At 43.2% G+C, this 24,205-nt stretch overlaps 1 protein-coding gene across 2 annotated transcripts in view; it reads left to right on the top strand.

Moving 5' to 3' along the window:
* The window catches only part of SH3RF3 (SH3 domain containing ring finger 3), a 297,393-nt gene that overhangs the window by 220,475 nt on the left and 52,713 nt on the right, over positions 1-24,205 (top strand). For both annotated transcript variants that reach the window (XM_068137394.1, XM_068137405.1), the window contains exons 5-6: positions 18,601-18,701; positions 23,600-23,770. In XM_068137394.1, the coding sequence (XP_067993495.1) occupies positions 18,601-18,701; positions 23,600-23,770 (272 nt within the window). The remainder of the gene's footprint in view (positions 1-18,600; positions 18,702-23,599; positions 23,771-24,205) is intronic.

Genomic DNA, 24,205 nt, shown 5'->3' with positions numbered 1-24,205 from the left:
TAGTTTGATTTTCTTCCATATGCCTTTTCCAGGCAGGATCTTTGTGCTGTAAGGTCTTCCCCTTCCTTTCAGCCCTCAGAAAGAGGGTGAAGCTGCGGATAGATCCTCCAGACAAAGCAGTGTATACCAAGATGTACTGGGACATCTGTAAAGCAGCACAAGCACTAAACACGAGTGAGGGTCCCAGGCTTGTCAAGTAAATGACACCCAGGTTTTTGGCACTCAGAGTGACACATTTGGACTTTACAGAGATGTGACAGACTGTGGCTTTTCTGTTCTTGTGCTAGTCAAGGGAAAAACCATGCACACCCTATGTTAAAATCACGTGAACACTCATTCTGAGCTAGTAAACCACAAAAATTAGACCATGAAACAGAAAGTGCTTTGGCTGGTCTCCCCCATTTTAACAGAACAACTGCTGTTCATTCATTTTTGCAGACCATTGTGGCATTTCAGCACAAGTGATAGGGGACAAGAAGGGCCCTGTGTGCTCTGTAACAAGTTATGGTTATCAAAATCCAACTCGATGGAAGATCACTTGGGTCCTTTGAAGCAGATAGGAAGACATGTTATTGGGGCTAGGGTATAATGAAGCCACTCCGGTGTGCCCATGGTGAGAACAGGTTTGGGGACCCATTCTTCCGCCTTGAAACATAAAGCAGATTTGCAGACAATGCAGTTGAGCATGTCTCCTTCACTGCTGGCCAAAATGGTCTTGGCCAAAACCCAGGGAGGAGAAGAGTCTTGGTGGCTCAGATCAACCTTAGTGAAAAGAGGTTTCTCTTTGACAAAAAGCCCAAAGACTCTGGTCACCCCAAGGTGACATGCAAGTATGCACACATCTATCTGCTTTTGGGTACCCTTACTATATTCTTTCAGTTTTGAGGAATTGAAACATGTTCTTTTGCAAATTTTGCTAGAAATGTGCATCTGTTAGAAGCGTGGAGCTGATGTTCTCACTATATTCTCTTTACTGTAGTAGCATCCTTCAGAAAAATACCTCAGTGCTGTAAGAGTAGTAGTAAAATCAAAAAGCTACTCATGTGAAGTCACCTGCTTTCAGCCTCCTTACTTAGGTCTACAAAGAATCCAGAATTTGTCTCTTACAGAATGTACATTAAAATTATGCAGCTATAGCTACATATCTCTTAATCCCATAGTAATAGGGCTTACATTTTAATTTAAAATGGCAGACATTCAGTTCCTTCCCTACCATCTGCTAAAACCTGACATGGCTCTGAAACATTTAATGATCCTGCAGCCTTAGAGAGAAAATCAGTTCAGGGTTTTTCTTTTACTCACATGGCTGAATGCCAGCCAAAATAGCACAAACAAAGGGCCCCTGAGCTCTTAGATCAAGGAATTCAAGGCAGTGAGAATCTTGTCCAGATCATTTTGTTCTAAAATGTGTTTGCCATTTTTAAGGAAAATGCCTTGTATGTCTTGTTAGCGGGTTGACATCTTGACAACCTGTAAACTGACAAAACTGATGCTTCAGAAGGCCTCTGGGGCATTGATGAAAGGATGGGCAGGTAGAGAGTAAGGCTGTGCATGCAGCTGCCAAACTTACTGGTGAGGTCTGCCACATGAATATGTCTTGCCTTTTCTTTCCTCACCTGAAGAGGAATGCCTCTGCACTCCATTTCATCATCACAGCCCTTGAGTGGTTCACTCTATAACCATCTCAAGCCCCTGCTAGTCTGCAGCAGCAGCAGTCAGCCAAAGTGTATTTTTTATAGAGGAAGCAACAAATTCACAGTTTCAGTGCTGACTGTGCAGCAAATTTATGCCTTTCCTTTCATCATTCAAATCCAGATTTGGTTTACTGTGTCTTTGTATCATGTCATTCAAGTTTCCAGGCACTTTATCATTGTTGATTTAGCAGATCTCTTCATAAAAAAAAGATCATAGAATCAATAAGGTTGGAAAAGACCTCAAAGATCATCAAGTCCAACCTGTCACCCAAGACCTCATGCCTACTAGACCATGGCACCGAGTGCCATGTCCAATCCCCTCTTGAACACCTCCAGGGACAGTGACTCCACCACCTCCCCAGGCAGCACATTCCAATGGCTAACAACTCTCTCTGTGAAGAACTTTCTCCTCAACCCAAGCCTAAACTTCCCCTGGCACAGCTTGAGACTGTGTCCCCTTGTTCTGGTGCTGGTTGCCTGGGAGAAGAGACCAACCCCCTCCTGGCCACCACCACCCTTCAGGTAGTTGTAGACAGCAATGAGGTCACCCCTGAGCCTCCTCTTCTCCAGGCTAAACAATCTCAGCTCCCTCAGCCTCTCCTCACAGGGCTTGTGTTCAAGGCCTCTCACCAGCCTCATTGCCCTTCTCTGGACATATTCAAGAGTCTCAATGTCCTTCTTAAACTGAGGGGCCCAGAACTGGACACAGGAGTCAAGGTGTGGCCTAACCAGTGCTGAGTACAGGGTCACAGTGACTTCCCAGCTTCTGCTGGCCACACCATTGCTGATACAGGCCAGGATGCCATTGGCCTTCTTGGCCACCTAGGCACACTGCTGGCTCATGTTCAGCCAGCTGTCAATCAGTACCCCCAGGACCCTTTCTGTTTGGCTGCTCTCCAGTCACTCCGACCCCAGCCTGTAGCACTGCATGGGGTTGTTGTGACCAAAGTGCAGCACCCAGCACTTGGACTTGTTAAATGTCATCCCATTGGACTCTGCCCATCTGTACAGCCTGTCAAGGTCCCTTTGCACAGACCCTCTAACAGATAACACCTGCTCCCAACTTGGTGTCATCTGCAAATTTACTGATGACTGACTCGACCCCCTCATCCAGATCATCAGTGAAGGTATTGAACAGCATGGGGCCCAGCACTGATCCCTGGGGGATACCACTAGTGACTGGCTGCCAGCTGGATGTGGCACCATTCACCACCACTCTTTGGGCTCAGCCCTCCAGCCAGTTCCTAACCCAGCACAGTGTGCTGCTCTCCAAGCCATGAGCTGACTGCTTGGCCTGGAGTTTGCTGTGGGGAACAGTGTCAAAGGCCTTGCTGAAGTCCAGGTAGACTACATCCACAGCCTTCCCCACATCCACCAGGCAGGTCACCTGATCATAGAAGGACATCACTTTGGAGAGGCAGAATCTGCCCTTCCTAAATCCATGCTGGCTGGACCTGATCCCTTGGCCATCCTTCAGGTGCACAGTGATTGCCCCCAAGATGATCTGCTCCATATTTTTCCCAGGCACTGAGGTCAGGCTGACTGGCCTGTAGTTTCCAGGTTCATCCATCCGACCTTTCTTGTGGATGGGCATCACATTGGCCAGTTTCCAGTTGTCTGGGACCCCTCCTGTGAGCCAAGACTGCTGAAAAATGATGGAGAGACGCTTGGCCAGCTCATCTCATATTGTGGTGTGTGAGCTTTACTGGTACATATCAGGACTGGTATTCAGCTTGCAGCGAGGTTTCTACCTTTTTTTAAAGTTGGCACAGTTTTCCTATAGCTTACCCTTTGAACAAGTGGAATTCAATTACAGGAGCTCTTGAACATCATCCTGCCCCCTCAAGCAACTGTCTGGTGCCCAGCAAAACAGTTCTCTTAAAACAAGCATTTATTTTCATTGCTTGTCCTCTGCTGACATGGGAGGAGAGACATTGAAGTATTCTCACTATAGGAGCTGAAAATTTTATCTTTTTTTCAGCAAATGTGGACTATATTCCACCTCTTAGAAATGCTTTCATACATAGTCCTGTATTCCTGTGGCTTTTGTCATTTTTTCTGAATTGAAACCAGACTTTCATGCCAAGATGACACATTTTTTGCTTTTATGAGTTGTTACACTCTTATAAACCTACTGCTTCTCCTGGCGGCCGCAGATTTATGCATATTGAGCACTGGCACGCAGACTAATGTAAGAAATCTCATGTTTTGAAAAAACTTCTGCATATTATTATTTTAATAATGGAAGACTACAGACCTTACATAACATCTTTCTTGTTCTTTAAGCAGAACCAACTCAGCTGTTTCCCAAAAGCCAGAATGCATTTTGAAATGAGTGATAGTCTAATAAGCATCATAATTGACTGCAAGCCTAGGCATGCTCAAAGGTAGAAGAATCAACTTCAGGTCAACCCAAGTGTATAAAATAGCACCTGGAAGACCACAACAGCCAGGATACAAAGTATTTATTTTCAAGGAGGCAATGCCAAGACATTCATTTTGCTTACAGCCAAATTTACTTGTATGCTTTCTGTTGCATGCCGAACACCACTCGGTAAACATAAGATCTCCATCTAAAAGGCAACAGAGTCTGTGTGTCATGCAGAATGCTCTATCATGCTGAAAAAATAGATTTTTATTGAAGATGTAAGTAGTGCTGCAGGTCTGTGATGAAGCTGAAGCTGAATTAGGTTACGGGTGCAGAGGTGCTGTTCGTAACTGAGGCTCCCTGGGTAGCAGGGAAGGTCCCTCTGGATGGTAATCATGCCTAGGCCTCAGATGGCTTGTCCTGCTTCCATTTTCACCCCTTATGAATTATTCTTCCCTGCTATTTGGAAAGATCATAGGTCAATACTGCTCCAAATCCCCTGTTTTTTGAGAGAAAATGCATCTCATGAATAATGAAACATGGCTTTGTGCAGACCAGGATAAACAGCTAAGCGAAGAAGAGTGGATCCTCCCCATAGAAGGAACTTCTGTGTGTGTTTTTAACAACTTATCACCATGCACAAGAAGTCTACTTCTATCTGTGAGTGGTAGTGCAGGCTCCTTACCGGAATTCAGGAAAAGCTGAGGACAATGTCTTGCACACGCCCAGTCCCAAACAGGGACAGTGTTTGAAATGAAAAAATGTTCCTTGAAGTGTCTTGCCATATAAATCAATGGAAGTGTGACTCCTTATCAGTTATTTAGAAGTGATGAATTTTGGCTGAGAAAATGTAATAGCAGAACTCAGGTTGAGCCTTGGTTGATAACCTAAAAGTGCTGACCATGAGAAGCATACAGATTATACACAAAATCAAAGGACTGAAAGTGAACCTTAAATTTTTAGGTGCATAGCAGGCTCTGACAAAAGAAGAGAAATTCAGCTATTTTTCAGCTTTGGACTGGAGTCCAAATTCTATCCAACCTGCTCTGCTGCAGGATGTGAATGACAACTGACTAGACCTTTATTAATGAGACTGAGACAGCTGACATGAAGGGCATCTGTCTCAGGAGACTACACTGATCAAAATGGGAGAGGAGAAGTAGTATTAGTCTGACCTGTGTTTCTGTCATTTAGATCAAAATATGTCATGAAAATAGCATAAGGACTTGGTTGAATTTTAACCTAATCTACTCCATGGTCTTTGTACATTTCCAGTTCTACTTTACATAATTTAGCACTGCTTCCAAATATTGACTATTCATTGCATCTCTGCTTGAAATAAGTTCATAAAGATCTCTTGGGGATTCGGGGTAGGCATGTAAGATGCATTTTTTTAGTTGGCTACCAAGAGGTCTTTAATTATACTCTGTGTGTATTAGAATCATAGAATGATAGAATAAATCAGGTTGGAAATGACCCCCGGGATCATCAAGTCCAGCCATTGACCTTACTCTACAAAGCTCACCCATAAACCTTATCCCCAAGCACCACATCTAAATGACCTTTAAACACATTCAGGGTTGGCAACTCAACCATGTCCTTGGGCTGCACATTCCAATGCCTGACCACTCTTTCAGTGAAAAAAAATTTCCTGATGTCCAATCTTGTTCTACTACTAATCACCTGTGAGAAAAGACCAGCACCAGCCTCTCTACAACATCCTTTCAGGTAGTTGTGGAGAGTGATGAGGTCTCCCCTCAGCCTCCTCTTCTTCAAACTAAACAGCCCCAGCTCCTTCAGTTGCTCTTCATAAGACTTTTTCTCCAGGCCCTTCACCAGCTTCATTGTCCTCCTCTGCACTTGCACCAGCACCTTGATATCTCTCTTTGTATTGAGGTGCCCAAAACTATACACAATACACGAGGTGTGGCCTCATCACTGCCAATGTATTATTTGTCAAAACTATTGCAAATGAGACACATGAACTGACTCATTTTATTGATTTGTTACACAAACTACTGAGAATTCAGGTCAAGGCAAAATTGCCTTTCAGAAACTACTGCTTTAGAGACAGTGTCTTCTCGTTAAGCTCATCACAAATACATTTTGAATGATTTTTCAAGAATCACAAATCCTAAGTTTTTACAGGATGTAGGAGAAGAAGACTGTGCTTTAGAAGGGTTATTCAACTGTGCATGTGTTGTAACTATTGCCTGTAAAACAAAACCAAAATATTTCTTTCAAATGCTCTTCAGGGTAGTAACACAAAAATATTGTGTCACTGGGAATGCTTTTGCGTGGGGCTAATCCAGAGGCTTTGCACTACCTCCCAGTCAGCTACTGATTTGGAAGCCTCACGAGCAAGCAAGACATTGTCTTGGTACTTACATTATATCCCAAAATCCTGCCCGTCCTGCACATGCCTGACATTTGAACAGTAATTACTACAGTGTGTATTTTCCCTGGCTTGGTTTCAGGTTTTTGTTTATTTGTTTTCCATTACTATCCCCTAGAGAGGAACTTCCTACAGGAGGCATTACAAAAGATCCTGATGAGTTTTTTGTTCAGGTATCAAAAGGATAACTATGAACGTGGGATTAAATTATCATCTTTTAGAGATCAGCCTTTCACTTCAAGCTTTCCTGTCTCTCTTCATTTGATTTTGTATGTTCTTTGATCCCAGAATTGCAAGAAGCTATTACTATAAAGCCACTTAAAACCTTATGGTGGAAAGCTAGACACCAGTGCTCAGTGCTGAAAGGGTTAGTCTGAGAAAAAAACGAGGCTGAATAAAATGTAATTCTCATGCTCATCCACATGATTCTTAATTAGTCCTCACTTGGGGGAACTGAGAAGCTGCAAACTTGAATAATCAGTGTTTTTAGGGATGGCAGTATCGGATGAACATTCGGAAGAGGATAGTGGAAGTGAAAGCTCAGAAAATACTTTTAAGCAAATTCTCCAGCTCTTTGTATAGCTACATGAGCTATTCACAGAAGACATTGTCTAGAGCTGTTTGCCTACTATGAGACAAAAGAATAATCAGGGACACCATGGTGCTAGAACAGGCTGGCATAATAGTCTGCTTTCCCTCAGCAACTCAGGGGAAAGAAACCCTCAATAAATGATAAATCATACAAATATTATAAATCATATAAATTTAGCTCCCATTTCTGCAGGAAGGAACTGGCTATTTATGCAGCTGCAGCTGTTATCGTGCACATTTGTTTGGCTTTTACACACATACCATTATGGAAGAAAAGCTCTTGCTCTAGAACTGGTAAGTCCATTTCAGCTCCCAATTTGGTAATTAGCATTTGATAAGGCTATTTGATCTTGTGTGTAGCACTTTCCATCAATACTTGGTGACATTAACATGAATTAAGTGATAATACATTATTTCTAGGAACATTAAGGCCTGGAATGATTGCCACAGTCATTGTTTTATGGAGTCAGAGACTTAGAGAAATGAGTCATGGGTATCTTAAAGACCTATTTTTTGTGGTATTTCTAGAGGATGGTATGTCAGCTTACGTGAGTTGAATGTTTGAGTGCTTTTCTCATATTTTAAGGCTATATTAAAGAGAAATTTAAAGTAAGTTGTAAATATGCATTCAAGACATTAAAAGAAATTTTCCCATGAATTAATGAATGTGATAAGTGCCCTGTGGTGAGACAGTGCTGGATTTGCTTTGAAGTCAAAATAGAGATTTCTGGTTGGTTATTTTCTAGATGGTAAGAATTCGTCTGATAGCAGCAGCAATTATTTTTCTGTGAAGGCTTCTGCAACCTGCAATGTCATTGTACTTGCTTCCTACTTTTATCACAGTCTTCATGACTTCTATTCCACTCCAAGACCAAGTCTCATGCTTTTGCAAAGCACTTCACTAATCCCCACAGGTACCAGACCTTTTCAAATTAAACAACAAATGTGGCCTTAAAATACTTGTGAAAATCTAAAGTAAATCTACATGTGAGAGAAAAGCATAGTTTATGCTGGAAGTCCAGACTATTCTTGTGCTTTCATAGAGGTACAGATGGAAAGAGAGAAAGGAATGAATTTGAGATGAAGTTTCAGCCCAGACGAATGGTTATTACCTTTAATATCCTGGTCTCCATGGGCTTATCAGTAATGTTTTGCCAGACTGGTTGCTTATGCCAGATATACCAGAGCTTATATGCTTATACGCCAGAGCTGAGACAAGAGGCATCAAAAGCTCAGCAGTGTAGTATTTACCCAGGAGTATGTACTATAAACTGTAATAGAAATATATCATTATGTATACATTAGAGTGCAATTTGTTTTGATTCTCCTGTAGTTCTCTTGCAAATAATACTTATCGGTTGGAGAAGGAATGAGATCCATCTGAACTTAGACACACTGAGGTGACTTCTGAGGAAGTTAGACTGTCCTCCCCAGGAAAAGATTGACCCTCAAGCTGCACAGTCATCTACAAAGCTCATTTTTGGCAGCTAGTTTTGACTCTCTTCACTTTGCATAATGCCTGAACACCATGCCTGATGCTGTGATTTAATTAAGGATCTGAAAATTGTGTCGGAAATATTGTGTGGAATTGAGAGCAGAGACACTGTGCTCTGCTGCTGTTTTGCTCCAGAGGACTATACAGTCGCTAGGATGAGGTCAAGATACCTTTATACAGAGTCTTTCCTCATTCTTGGTATTTCTGTAAAGTCTCCTTGGTATTTCTGTAAATTCTTGGTATTTCTGTAAAGTCTCCTTGTAACAGCCAACACAGGGAGTGGCAAGAAAAGACAGGCAGCTTTTAAGGAGGCCACAAGTTATGAGCTTTCTATTAGACATAGCTTAAATGTTGGGAGTGGGTAATTGTGTTTCAGTGGTCACACCAGCTGGATGTGGCACCATTCACCACCACTCTCTGGGCTTGGCCATCAGCCAGTTCCTAATCCAGTGCAGAGTGCTGCTGTCCAGGCCACAGGCTGACAGCTTGGCCAGGAGTTTGCTATGGGGGACAGTGTCAAAGGTCTTGCTGAACTTGGAAGAGAGCATCCAGTCCTTCTTTTCCCAAATATGTGGTTTTGGAAGACTTTTTAAAACTCAAGGAGCATAATCCTTATTTCTACCATGGCTCTCTCTTGAGCACCAACTTCATTGGAGTCTTCACCAGCCAACCTTCTGTTCTGTGACTATAGCTTGTAGGTGTTCAGAAAAGACCAATGAATAAAACATTTTCTGACATACATTGTTTTTTTTTACCCACTGACTGTTATTGCTCTCTGCAACTACCTGAAGGGAGTTGTAGCTAAGTGGGGTCTCTTCTCCCAGGCAACCAGCACCAGAACAAGAGAACACAGTCTCAAGCTGTGCCAGGGGAGGTTTGGGCTGGATATTAGGAAGAAATTCTTCCTGGAAAGAGAGATTGGCCATTGGAATGTGCTGCCCAGGGAGGTGGTGGAATCACCATCACTGGAAGTGTTTAAAAAGACACTGAATGAGGTACTTGGTGCCATGGTTTAGTTGATCAGATGGTGGTGGGTGATAGGTTGGACTTGATGATCTCAAAGGTCTTTTCCAACCTGGTTAATTCTGTGTTCTGATCTGGTCTCTTCCAGCCAGATACATTCTGTGATTCGCATGCTTTGGGAATAGAGAAGTTAATTAGTGTGAAGTGGAGGTGATATAACAATAAGGAGGCCATTGTGTTTACAGGCAGAATGCAAAAAGTCCTGTACCAGACTATTGGTACATAACCACCTACTCCACTAGAGTAGCTGGTGATAAAAACATAGGGCACAGCTTGAGCTGGGAGTGAGGTATCTGTCATGCAGCATGGTTGTGCCTGTATATACAAGTCTGGGAGTCTTACTCAAGGTAAAGCCTCTTGCAGTAGAGGTGACATGGCTGTGCCACTGATGGGCTTAGAGTGGCAGGAATTAGACAGAGGTACCCAGAGGTGGTCTTCAATCACAGTATCACAGTATCACAGTATCACAGTATCACTAAGGTTGGAAGAGACCTCAAAGACCATAGAGTCCAACCTGTCACCACAAACCTCATGACTAGACCATGGCACCAAGTGCCACGTCCAATCCCCTCTTAAACACCTCCAGGGACGGCGACTCCACCACCTCCCTGGGCAGCCCATTCCAATGATGAATAACTCGCTCGGTGAAGAACTTTCTCTTCACCTCGAGCCTAAACTTTCCCTGGCACAGCTTGAGACTGTGTCCCCTTGTTCTGGTGCTGGTTGCCTGGGAGAAGAGACCAACCCCTTCCTGGCTACAACCACCCTTCAGGTAGTAGTAGACAGCAATGAGGTCACCCCTGAGCCTCCTCTTTTCCAGCCTAAACAATCCCAGCTCCCTCAGCCTCTCCTCATAGGGCTTGTGTTCAAGGCCTCTCCTCAGCCTTGTTGCCCTTCTCTGGACACGTTCAAGTGTCTTGATGTCCTTCTTACACTGAGGGGCCTGGGTAACCAGTGTTGGTCTTCAGCATACCTTCATGCAGCCATTTTTCCCCGCCAAGTGACAGCTGGGCCTTACTGTCTCTTGGAAGAGAAGAGCTATTGCCGTTGAGCTGAAAACATAAGCAGTGGCAAATGATACTTGGAGGATGCTAGATTGGAGTGGGAGCATGAAGAAGTGGAATTTGGCTGTTTAGTGGCCTAAGTAAATGATTTGAGAGTTGGCAGTGTCTAGTTCAGAAAGCTGCACAGCACTATTAGAGTAAACGGCCTCCTAATCAGGAGGTGTGCTACAGTGTGATTACCCAGCAGGTCATGTCTGGAAACTCAATGGCCAGATGATTAAAGTCGTTAGTGGCTCAGAAGGATAGAAGGACACCAAATGGCATTTTCAGAACTGTCTCTTACTACTTAGATTGCAATAAAATCCATGGGAATCAGACAGTGAAGTGCTTCTTAATGCATCCCTGAGAAAACTCTGCAAGGTGCTGTCAAGGTCCGGAGACATTAGATGTCTCAGTCTGGAGACACAGTTCTTTTAAATATTCCCGTGTTGTGAAATTAAAGGCACAAACGAGGCCAAAGTATCAACAGCTAGACTATTTATTACATAGAGAAAGTGGACATAAGAAAGGGAGAGGGAGAAAATAAAGAGGGAGAGAGAGACGAGAGATAGAAGAGAGAGAGAAGAGGAAAGGAATTATATTACCACACCCCTCATCCCCCCCAAGACAGTTAAAGTCTGTGGAGGAAAGGTGCTGCAGGAGATGTTGGGTTTGTAGAGAAACGGTGTTGAGGCTTTTGCTGGAGAAGAGCTGTGATCCTCTGGGGAGATGTTGGGTTGATACAGGAATGGTGCTGAGGCTCCTCTGGGCAGCCTGGGTCTGTAGAGAAAGGGTGCTGAGGATTTGGCTGGAGCTGTGGTCCTCCGGGCAGCTTCTTTTCTCCGGAGCAGCATTGTCCCGGCTTCTCAGTGGCCTGGCCCGTCTCCTGTGTTTTCCTTCATCTCCGTTTTTCTCCCCGTTTCTCTCCTCTGTTTCTCTCCTCTGTTTCTCTCCTCTGTTTCTCTCTACAAACCAGTAGTTGCTCCAGTCTTTTATACAGTTTTTAGTCCTTAGGTATGTATTCAAATAGTGTCCCTCAGGAATTCCAGTGGCAGGAAATCTGTGTGTTTGGGCAAGATCCTGGCTGGAGCGGGGGGGGGGGGTGGGGGGGGTGGGGGGTGGGGGGGTGGAATCTCCGTCTACCCCATCTCCATCCAGACAAGGCTCAGGAAACAGGTGGAGATTATCTTGCCCTAAAGGTGTGATGGCTGGGTCCTTGGGTCCTATTGTTGTAGTCCCGTGTTATCACGATGCAATCACAAGCTGATTTGCATCCAGGATTGGTGGACAGGATTCTTTCCACCTTCTTTCCAGTGGCTCTGCTATCACTTTATCTTTGTTGACTCACACAGAGAGAGGCAAACTTATTAGACTCTCACAGGTGCCTGTTTTTATCAATAGTTGCTCATGTGCCTCTTAAAAAACTGGCTGTCAGAGACTTCCTCTCCTGAATAAGGCTGAGCAATAGTGAGGAGCCGTGATGGAAGGAGGATTAAGACATAAATGCTGCAGTGTTTGAGCCCTCCTTGTGTAATTCCTATGCATGGCTGTATTTGTGTGCCTGATGCCCGAGGAAGGTGAACCACACAGTGACATAGTATCATAGTATCATAGTATCAGTCAGGGTTGGAAGGGACCACAAGGATCATCTGGTTCCAACCCCCCTGCCATGGGCAGGGACACCCCACACTAGATCAGAAAGGAAGAAAGTGGCACACAGACCTCCCAAAAGGTATCAACACAGTGAACAAAAAAAATCAGAGCATTATCTTGGACTCCCATTCCCCTGAGCAGATGAAGAGGGAAAGAGAACATGTTTAGTACATTGTTTCTTAGATCACAGCAGCAAAAGTGCAACCTGTCTCCGAGGCTAAAGAAGGAAAACAAACTAAGCTCTGCTACCAGCTGTAATGGAGAAGGGCCTGCAGTGTTCACCAGGAGGATTATGACTGTTACCAGTAGCTAAGAAAACACACATCAAATGGTAAGATTGAGAAGTGTAAAGTTAACTTCCAACACAGGTCATAAAAAGTATCTTGTAAAACAATCTAGCAATGTTCTATTTTTTTAATATGAACTGGTTAGTGATACATGGGAGAGAGAATAGGATCTTGAAAGAGGAGGCTCAGAGAGCTTTCATTGACTGTGTCAGGGACTGTGCTGAACATTCCAGCGCATAGTGGCAATCAGGCAGCCACGGAGAGAATACATCAAGGAGCACACAGGTGGATGAAGCTGCAGAGCAGAATACTTGTGTGAACATAGAGGCCAAGATGAGAATAGAGGACCTGAATTCAACGCAGTGGAAGGCAAATGGTCCTGTGGAGTAAAATCTGATGATGAAACCTGATGATAGGCAGACTGGCAAGTACACCATCATGTTGAAGCTCATAGGAGAGAGCAGCTAAAAGAAAATGGGAGTACAATTGGGAAGTAGCCACTGATTTAGAGTTTGAATGCATATGACACTATGCTGTGCAAAGTGGCAAAAATGAATGGTTTGTAGGGTCCAGGCCGGCAGGAGATGCAGCAATATTACAGTGATAGACCATAGACAAGAAACTGAATGTCAGGTGGATGAAGGACATACAGGGCTATGGAGATTCCTTATTATTCAGGGAAGAAAGCAACATAGTCATCTAGAAACACTGAATGACAATTATGTGATTTCTTCACCCCTAGGACAGTATGTTGGTACAAGCATAATAGCACATCAAAGGTAGTTTGGCTCGTGCTTCCAGTAATACAGAAAGTGCAGAAACCATCACTGTCAGTGCAAACCAGCAAATAGATGATGCTTAGACTGCTATCCTGCTTTCCAGGCTTGAAATCATCTCTGAAGAGTTTGACTGCCTTAGCCCAGGGTGCCTGCAGTGGTCATTCCTAACTGGCATAGCAGCCCCTCTTGAATTCTGCCTTTGATGAAGTGTACAGAGAGAGGATCACACAGGCCAAGGAAAAGGTAGCATATGTCTTACAAACAGGACAAACTGGAAGCATTGGATGGAGGGGTTCAGGCTGCTCAGGAGCTATAGGGAGGGCAAGCAAGGTGGAGGTGTGGCACCATAAGAGAGACTTTTGGCTACACATCCCTTACAGTTAGTGATGATGTGGTGGAGAACCTCTGGGTAATGATTAAGGTGTTGGAAAGCAAAGGATATGTTGTAGTTGGTGTCTACTACAGATTACCCACCCAGGATGTAAGCACTGATGAGGGAATGAGGAACAATTTCAGCATCAGTAGCCCTTGTCTTTATGGGAGATTTCAAATTCCCAGACATCAGCTGAGAATATCATGCTGTTGTGACAAACAGGTCTTGGAAGTTCTTAAAGCTTGTAGAAGATAACTTCTTGTCATGAGTACTCAGTCAGCCAATTAGTAGGGATGCCCTTCTAGACTTGCTTTTTGTGAATGGAGAATGACCCATGAGGGATATGATGGTAGACTTTGCAGAAAGAGTACAGAGATGTGTTCATTTATGAAGGGAGAAGACATGAAAGGCCAAAGATCAGTTAGAGTTGAAACTAACCACTGTTGTTTTAGATAACAGAAAAGGCTTTTCAAAGTTGTCAATAGCAAAAGGAGGTTTGATGAAGACATTGGGCTGATACTTATTGAAGATGGTCATCTGACTATCAGGGATAAAAAAAAAGTGGGGTTTGCCTTAGTCTTTAATAATACTGATAGACCTTGGGCTGCCCAGGGACCAGCTGAATGCTCATAAATCCATGGGCACTGATGGGATGCATCCCAGAGTACTGAAGGAGTCAGCAGATGTTATGACAAGGCCCTTCTTGATCATCTACCAAAGGTCTGGAGAGTCTGGGGAGATCCTGGATGGCTGGAAGCTGGCCAGTGTTACTCTAATCCACAGAAAGAATGTGAGGGAAGACCCAGGGAACTACAGACCACTTAGTCTAGTCTCAGTTCCTGGAAAAATTATTGAGAAGATCATACTGAGTACTATTGAAAGGCATTTAAAGAATAATGCAGTGTGGTGAGTTGGAAAGTCCCCCCAACATTAAATTGCCAGACCAACTCAGTCGGAAGCAAATGAAGGTGTATTTACAAGCAAAACTACAATCTAAAATGACGTGCAATGAATATATACAAAATATACAGTATCTACATGTATTTACAGGTATTTACAATTTATAAACAGCACTGGAACCCCCCTGGACAAACCAAGGGAGCTAATAGCTTCCCCTTCCCTGCTCCACTCCCTTCTCCCCTCCCACCCCCCTTACTCCCCTCTTCTCCTGCAACCTGTACACAAAGGACGAGAGAAAGAGCAGAGAGCTAATTGTTATAGTCAGCCACAACAAAGAACACAGCCAAGGTCAGCAAAGCCAAGCAGAAGCACAAGTTAGTATCTCCCAGAGCGAGGAAGCCAAAAAGAGAGAGAAAAATAGTTTACAGAACTGGCTTATGTTGGCAATTTGTCCAACAGGATTATTTAGAGCTTGTCTTTTTTCTTTTTTTTTTTCTTTTTACATCCAATGGTTACTTGTTTGTATTCTATCACTTTCTGATCAAGATCTGTGGAAAATTTTCTAGGCATAGCCTGAAACTACCACATGCAGTTATCAGGAATAATAAACATGAGTTCACAAAGAGAAAGTTTTGTTTAACTAATTTGATATCCATCCTTGTCTGAGCAGCTCACCCACCTAGTAGATGGAGGGAAGGTGGTAGATGTATCTTTTCTGGATTTTATTAAGGCTTTTGATACTATTGCTAGAGAGCATCCTTTTGGACAAGTTGTCCAGATGTGGGATGAGGGGGTTTGCAATGTGGTGGGTGAAGAACTGGCTCAAGGACAGAAGTCAAAGGGCTGCAGTGAATGAAGCTGTATCTGTCTGGTGACCAGTCACCAGCAATGTTCCTCAAGGTTTAATTCTAGGGCCAGTTCTGATCAATGTGTTTATCAACAACCTGCATGCAGGATTTGAGTGCACCATTAGTAAGTTTGCTGATGACACCAAACTGGGAGGTGCTCTTTACTTTCTGAGAGACAAGATGCCTTGTAAAGGGGTCTAGGTAGATTGGAGCACTGGGCAGTGCTCCAAATTCTGCACATAGAACAGAATAATGCCAAGCATAAGTATAAATTGAGAGTGGAGTGTCTGGAGAATACCTGCAGAAAGGGGTGCTAGTTGCCAAGTAGGCTCAATGGGAGTCAGAACTGTGCCCTGGAAGCCAAGAGGGCAAACTGCACTCTAGGGTGCAAACACAGTAAAACCAGCTGGCCAAAAGAGGTGTTTGTCCTGCTGTATTCAGCATTGGTGTGGCTTCACTTTTAAATCCTGTGTGCAGTTCAGGGGCCTACAGTTTAAGAAGGAGATGAAGGTCCTTGAATGTGTCCAGAGGAGGGCAACAAAACTGGTGAAAGGGTTGTAAGGAATGTCCTGTGAGGAGCAGCTGAGGAATTTGGGTTTGTCTAGTTTGGAAGGAAGAGTCTGAGGGACAATTTCATTCCTCTCTACAGCTTCCTGAAGAGGGGAAGTAGAGAGAGGTGCTACTGTCTTCTTGCGATTCAGTGATGGCACACATAGGAGTGGTTCAAAGCTGCACAGGATAAGGTTCAGACTGTACATTAGAAAGCATTGCTTTGCTGAGAGAGTGGTGAAACCCTGTAACAGGCTTCCTAGTGAGGTGCTAAATGCCCCAGGCCTGTCAGCGTTAAAGAAGCATTTGGACAATGCCCTTAACAACACACTTTAAATTTTGGTCAGCTCTGAAATGGTCAGGCAGTTGGACTAGATGATGATTTTAGGTCCCTTAAACTGAAATAGTCTGTTCTATTTTATTTCTATTCTATGCTGCTGTGATCTTCTCTGCCTTTGTCAGTTGCACTCTAAGGCTATTCACACAGCTCCCTTTTTTCACGACATAAAAACAGAAGTTTTGTCCTACCAAGAAAGCATGGGGACCAATCTGTTTCCTTAGAGGCAATTTCTTTAGCCCAGAGCAGGCATACACTGGTGGCACAACATGAAGAAGTTTGAACCAGCTCTATTTCGCACCTCTTCGGTTATGCAGCTGCCCGGTCTCTTGTGGGGGACTGTGTCCCCCAGACTGGATGATTGAAGATGAGAAACTACAAGGAGAGATGAAATGGGAACCACCTGCAGTGGCTTAACAAGCAACTCCAATAGAGGAGACCAGAGTCACCTGAGCTACCTTAAAAAGTATTACCAGGCAGGAAGAAGAAGAGGGTTGTTAACCAATCCCCTGTAGCCACACGAAGAGGAGAGCTATGAATGCAAGCTGCATGAGGGCAGTTGTTAGTCTCATGGGCTTGCTGCCATTGGCAGGAGCTCTTGACCTGGGCACTCCCTACCCCCCTGCTTGAATTCTATCGCCGTGGGTGCCGCCCTGAACTGCACAGTGACAGTCTCTCTACTCAGCATCTTCCTCAATTCCTAACCCCATTAATCAATTCAAAATTAAAAATGAGGGATCATTCTGCAGCTATCCCTACATTTTTTTGAGTGGGTTGAGTTTTCTTCTGTAAGTTGATGTTATCTCACAGATGTGACAGGCAGGATTAGTAAAGCCTTAGTCACATAACTGGAAAGATTGCTTACTTCTACACATAGGACTAAAAGCTGCCTGAAACCTTCCTTGTTTGAGCAAGTAGCCAAAAAGTGAGGTGAAATAAAGAGAAAAAAGGAGATGTACTTGTCACTACAGCTTCATGTTTGAGCATAGATGGTGAGAAAGAAGACAGCTTGCTGCTTGTTGCCAAAAGCTGTTTAATCACGGAGCAGTGTTTTCATGTTTTGCTGCATGATTTCCTAATTATACTGTGTTAATATGCAGCAAAGCAATATAGCTTAGCAATGCACTATCAGGTCATGGCACTGTAATAATTATATGGGTTATTTGGAATAAGGTGACTTTGGAATCCATTAATTAAGTAGTAATGTGTGAGGGGTTTAATTCGGCATCTTGTTTTCTAAGTGCAAAAAATGTCCTAATGTTTCTGTTCCTAAAATAAGTCAATATTTACTGTTCGTTAGCATTTAGAAGCAGAAAAGCTGGACTGGAGGTTTGTGAACTGCTCAGAATCTTTGTTGTATATTACAGGCTCTGTCTGAATCTGGAATTTGTGCATAACATTTAGATCTTACTTTGTAGAGCCACTCTGTGTATGGATGCACATGTGGCATTTGCTTAGCTTTACTGAAAAAAGTCTTTTTCTCACACAAACTGTTACAAGTCCCATCAGCCCAGCTCTAGCCTGTCTTTGCAGCAAAGATCTGTTGCTACAGGCCTTGGCATTGCTTCAGGAGAAGTTTCCAGTCAGGATTCAGTTTTGACATGGATGAACAAGAACTTTGGTGACACAACTCAAAAGACCCTGCCCTACATACATTTGCTGAGTATTAAGCTTTGCAAGATGAATGATTGCATTTAGAATTGCCTTCCAACATTAATAGCTGAGAAAGATCAGTTCTCAAATAAGAGTGGGTATCTATTTGCTGTGTTGAAAGCAGATTGGACTCCTGCTTTCTCCATTCAGAGGTACTGCTGTTCTGTTGTCACCTTTTTCACAAGAAGAATATTCCTGATTGTTCACAAAAATGAGGCTGTGTTTTGTAAATTGAATATATCTTCTTCTCTATCCATAACCATGAACCAAAAGAGTACAAATATAAAAACAATCTTTGGAGGGGGAAAGCGTCCTTTTATCAAAGGTACTATTGCAGAGATGTACATGTTCAACTAATTTTACTGAGGAGTTGACTTGTTTTGTTATTCTAAAACTTTTAAGTTCTGCACACAAGGTACAGGTAAATGGAAATGCTGCTAATAGCTTTAATATCCTTTGTGTCAGAAAAGTATCTTTCAAATGTGTAAGGCTAAAAGAATATTTTTAAATGTAATACCATGACCTCAGAAAGTCTGTGAATTGATAAAACGTAATGATTTTTCCTCTGAGCCTTGTCTCAATCCCTGTATGTTCTTCTTTGTGTGTTTTCAGGATTCCTCTTCAATTGGAGCAACCACAGTGGCTGGTCCCAGGACAAGTGCAATAATTGGAGATCAGGGAACACCACCGAAGGTTCAGCTCCCTCTCAATATGTAAGCAGCTCATCTCAGTCACTGCATACTCTTTGTTTCCAATCGTGTGCATGTGTGTGCATGTGTTTGAAATCTGACAGCCTGATCTGTGCACAAGAGCACTCTGAAAAGAGAGAGATCACCATTTCATACATGGCCCAGCCTCAGCTGAAGCTGAAAAATGAGTAGAGAAAGACAAGACTTCCCCCTTTCTCTGTGAGCCCTTTATGCAGTTATTATAGCTCTATGAATCACCATGAAGCAAACAGAATGCCTCTCAACTACAGAAATTTCCTTTATTTAAAGCTTTTGTAGAGGTGCAGTCCCATGCAATCACATACCTGATACATTCATCATTAACCAGAAAAAAACCAAAACTACCCAGTTGCATTTTAGTGCCATAAACAAAGCTTATAACAAACGAGCTTTGTGTCATGGGCATATGGATTTACAGAATAATGTGTAGAGTAACAGAATGTTATTCTGCTTGGTTTATCTGGTACCTGTCTAGTTGAACTACTGAAGCCATTCTTCTCATCACATATACCTTGTGAAAGCAGTACAACTATATATAGACACCCATGCATGTGCACACCAGTATTTTGTAATTCTATAATATGGCTATGTGGTGGGTTAACACCTGTTCTGAAAACAAAAAACAAAGCAGGGTGGAGGATTTGTGGGTACTTTGCTCTCCCTGCAGGGCGTTTTCCCCCTTTTAAGCTGAGTCTGTTCCACTCCCCCCTCCCTGCCCAGCTAGGGTATAAAAAGCAGGGCATTACAGGTATTAGGGGCTTTTTGCTCCTGCCTCCCCTGGATGAGAGCTACTGCGGCTGCTTTCCTGCTCCTCTGCCACGTAGTCGGACCTGATCCTTCTCCCTGTTGCCTTCGTGCCTCTTTAGAGACTGATTTTGTGTTATTCGTTTTTTGTCCCACTCCCATCCATCCTTGTTCCTTGCCCTTGTGAACTTTTCCTCCTTTCCTGTTATTGTTTTATATATATACAGTTTAAAGAAAACGCTTTACCTCTCTACTTCCAAGCCGACTCCAAATTATTGTTTGGTGGATTTGCCCCTTCCTTTTTTTTTCCCCCTCTCTGTTGGGAGGGGGGAGTGGGGGAGAGTTTCTCAGCCTTGCCCCTGAACTCTTAACTCCCAGTTAAGGCTTAAACCATCACAGGCTAAAACAAGGTCTGAATCTACAAATAAATACCAAACTAACATAGCAAATCTGCTTTGAGGGGAATAGGGGAGTTGGAATAGAACCAAAACAAATTTGTTCTTGCTGCCAAGGTGAGATCTTCATACCTGAAGGATACCACACATCACTGATTGCCCAACGGAGAGGTCTCATCATCACCCTGTGGTTACCTTGTGCAGTTGTGTAGCACATAGTGAGGCACAAATTTATTTCACGCATTGCTCCGACTGGGAAGCAGTAACTGGCAGTATTTCCAGTATTTAGCTGCTGAATCAGGACATTTGCCAGCTCACTGTCAATGCCCCTGCCTCCATGGCTGAGCAGGCCTCCCGCTCCCACTCCCATGCTTCTCCTGTCATCTCCCTCGTGAAGCAGCCTCATACTCCAGTCTGTCATTTTGCATTTGTGAGCCAAGTTCCAGTCAAAAAGAAAGTGTAATCTGAAAACTGTAGGAGAACTGTGGGCGTACAACCCTAAGCAGAGCCCTGGGGCTTCTGAGTTATAAGTAGTCATAGGCAGCTCCCCTAGGCCAAGAACATGAGCTACTTTCTCTCTTAGGCCTTTTTTTTTTTTTTAGGGAACTTAGAATAAACATTTTGGCTTCTTTTAGGTCTTGCTCCCTAACCCTTAGCCTCACTGTTTCACATAGCCCAGAATAACTTGCTGTTTTATTTTGCAAGATTTCAGATTGTTGTTTTCACACATTATTCTTGGTTGTAGAGGATTTACTGGTGAAGTTTCACACTTAATTTTAAGAGAACACTGAAATGTCTAAAGGCTTTGGCTTAAGACAAAATCAACCTCAGCAAATGTGATCACTGGGCATGATTCCCTGCCAGAGGAAAAGCTCAGAAACACTTTCTGAGGAGGGAAGCTCCCTGAATTTTTTCAGCTGTGTGTGAGAGTAAACACCCTGCTAGCTCTCCCTCAGCCCCCTCTCAGATAGCACGAAGGGTGTACTTTTGTCCTCATGTGGCAGGTGGCCAGGCAGTGGACCCAGGCTGGGCCTGTCTCTGTGCTTGAAGAAGCCACTGTCTCTTTGCAGACTAATAAAATAAAACCTCAGGGACAAGCACCCTTACTGCCCCACACAAGGGGTCTCATGAGAGCAGAGCAGAGGTGCAGAATCATTTCTCTCATCCTGCTGGTCACACTTCTTTCGATGCAGCAGAGGATATGGTTGCCTACTGGGCTGCATGTGCCCCCTGGCCATCAGAATGGGCTGCCCAGGGAGGTGGTGGAGTCACCATCACTGAAAGTGTTTAGCAAGTGACTGGGTGGGGTGCTCGGTGCCATGGTTTAGTTGATTAGATAGTATTGGATGATCAGTTGGACTCGATCTCAAAGGTCTCTTCCAACCTGGTTTATTCTATTCTAATCTATTCTATTCTAAGTGGTGGGATCACACCACCACAAAGGAAGCACTGATCATCTCCATTGTCCGAGGGTCACACTGTGTGGTTATCACATACAAGTTTTCATCAGTTTAGCCACACAGAGATTGGTCAGAAGTCTGTGCTGGCCTGTGGTACACCTTCTTTTAGTCTCTGCAAGGATTCTGATATCCTCTCCAGAGAATGTTCAGGCTTATTATAATGTTGGATATTCAGACTTACTGGAGGCTGAGTCAAGGGAATTTGCAGAGAGATGAACAGAAAGAAGCTAGAAGGAGAGCTGGAGATAGCTGCAAGGGAAAGCAGCCTATGATTCACTTAGGGCAATTTTCCTTGCACCTTCTTCCAGCATCTCAACCTGTAAATTACATTATTACATGTAGCCCTCTGGGGAAAGGTCTAAGTGGGTATATCTAAAAGGCTCTGTCCTTGACCTTCTACTTTATACATAGTTCTGAATATGAGCCCTGTGTAAACTGCAACTTTAAAAGGGCTGCCCCTCAAAGCCACACTTTCTGCTCCCATGAGTGAGTGCAGTCTGGCACTTTATGTCCTAGCAGAAAACAGTGCTGAAGCATTAGCACTGAAGCATGCAACCATATTTCATGCGAAGGTAATGCATTTTAATGTTCTTCAGTTCATGTGTAGCTGCATGTTTTCCATCAGGTGAACAGCTACAGGCTTGCATAGGCCCACCTGACTGTATAAACTAAGCAAAGGATGCACAGGATGGTTTCTCCCATCTGTCAACTACTGAAATACAGTTTCTGATTAGGTCTTTGTACCCCCATGCATGTGGTAAACAGAGCCAGGCACATCAGCCTAAGTATGCCCCAAGGAGCTGTTACCAAATATTTCATATTCTGCTCATTACTGCAGTTTATTTACTGCCTTCAGAATAAAAATAAAGAAATCTACCGGTACTATAAAGGAGTAGAATCAGGAAAACTAACAGGATTTATTCTCTATTATACTTCCTGAAAAGCATAAGTAAAAAGCCATGTATCATTTTTATTTGCTGCAAGTCTACAATCACAGTGGTTATAGTTTCCATTATTTCTATGGTGCACTGCTATAAGGTGGGCAGCAGGCCTCTTCTCACCCACCCCTGAGCCTAAGAGCATTCTGCTGCACTTTGTAGTGTAAATGCACTTTCTGTAAGTGTTTCCCCATTTGTCCTAATCTTTCTGCACTGCCCATAAGGCACAAATTAAAATCAAAAATAAAAATCAAGAAGGCACAACTTTGATCAAGAATTACCAGAAATCTCTTTTTGCATTTGTACAAAGGTGACAATACCAGAAAAAAAAAAAAAACCTAGCTGATATTTACAAAAAACCTGTTGTTGTCTCTGTGTGTGTATTTTTACTATCCTAGCCCAGCTTTCTGTTATTTCCCAAAGTGCAAGCAATCATTCTTAATTTTCAACAAGGATCTCTCTAAACAGAAAGAATATCTTTAGGGACTTTAAGTTGTAGTCATTTCACAACATTAGACACATCCCTGAAGTAGTAACAGAAGAACAAAAGAGAGATAAAAAGAAGGGTTCTAAACAAAGGGAATAAATAAAAGCTGTAATTAAATAAATAAAAAGTTCTGCATTAAAGAGTTAGTAGAATACTCGCATGCAAAATGTTCAAAGCCAAATTCTACAACTTCACTTAATTAAAAATCTCTTTTCAGAATCTGGCCCCCAGTCACTTTCTAGTTTACCCCCATAAGACAGGAATTACCACACCAGATCAGAACCAGATCAGTTTGGTGTGTTGTTTCTAAAACTGGCCAGCATAAATACCATTGAGAAAGCTGCAAGAAAAGCTCCCTTCAATGTTTTTGAAGTATCCTACCCATAAAAAAAGTTGTTTCTGAAAGTCCAGAGCAGGGTGGCTTGTATGCGCCCTCAAGCATATGAATTTATACTTCATTTAAATGTTAGCCTTGCAAAACCTTCCTACTCAAGTCCTGCTTACTCTGGCTGCTTCTATAATTACCTTGTCCTTCTGAAACTGCTGCTAATTCCTTAACTTCAATGCTGCTGTGTAGCAGTGTTTTGGTTTGGTTGTTCCTGAGCAAGAATTATATCCTATGATTTCTAAATTACCCCCTCCCTTTAATCTCATTAGTTATTCCCTTACAGTCTTAGCATCCAGCTGACCTTGTCTCTGCCATTCTTTATTTGGTGTGCTGTAATGGTGTCCCTTTCTAACCACCATTTCTGAGAAGGGTTTCTGCTCACTTTCTCCTCTGCAAGGCTGGAGTAGAAGCAGGACAGGTGGTAATTGATGTCAGCTGTGTGCTTTCTTCTGGTGTAACCTCTCCCTGCAGCTACCTAGCCCTGTATGCCTACAAGCCTCAGAAGAATGATGAGCTGGAGCTCCGCAAAGGTGAGATGTACCGGGTCATTGAGAAGTGCCAGGACGGCTGGTTCAAGGGAACGTCTCTGAGGAGTGGCATGTCCGGCGTCTTTCCAGGAAACTATGTCACGCCTGTTTCAAGGTGAGGACCACTGACCAAGGTGCTTGAGCTGAGGCTGAGAGGGATTCTGTGTCTGGAGGATGCTGAAAACAGCATAGCTCTGCTTTTAAATCACGTTCCTCTTCCAGAAATTTTCTGGTGACATTGTAGACTTGGCTAGCAGATCTTGCTGGTTGTAGCATTGGGACTATCCATGTTCTCAGAAGACTTCAGTCGTTGTGTTATTTGTCATTACAAATTCTGATGAGCCTAATTTTGCTATTGTAAAGAACCTGTTGGCAAATGATATTTTGATTATTATCAAATTACTGGGCATGTATTGGAGATAAACTAAGGAATGTTTGTGTCTTACTTTTCCGTAGCTCTTCATGCAGATTTTGTTTCCTTAAATGAAAGATTTTTCATTGTTTGGATCTGGACTAATGTTGAACCATTAAAATTCAAAAGTAGCAGGGG

Source organism: Melanerpes formicivorus, unplaced genomic scaffold, assembly GCF_026170545.1.
Source record: "Melanerpes formicivorus ecotype bairdi unplaced genomic scaffold, bMelFor1.0.p_v2 SCAF_1, whole genome shotgun sequence".
In the NCBI taxonomy this organism is placed as follows: Eukaryota; Metazoa; Chordata; class Aves; order Piciformes; family Picidae; genus Melanerpes; species Melanerpes formicivorus.
The sequence above is the reverse complement of the archived record's forward strand: the minus strand, read 5'-3'. Positions and strand labels throughout refer to the sequence as shown.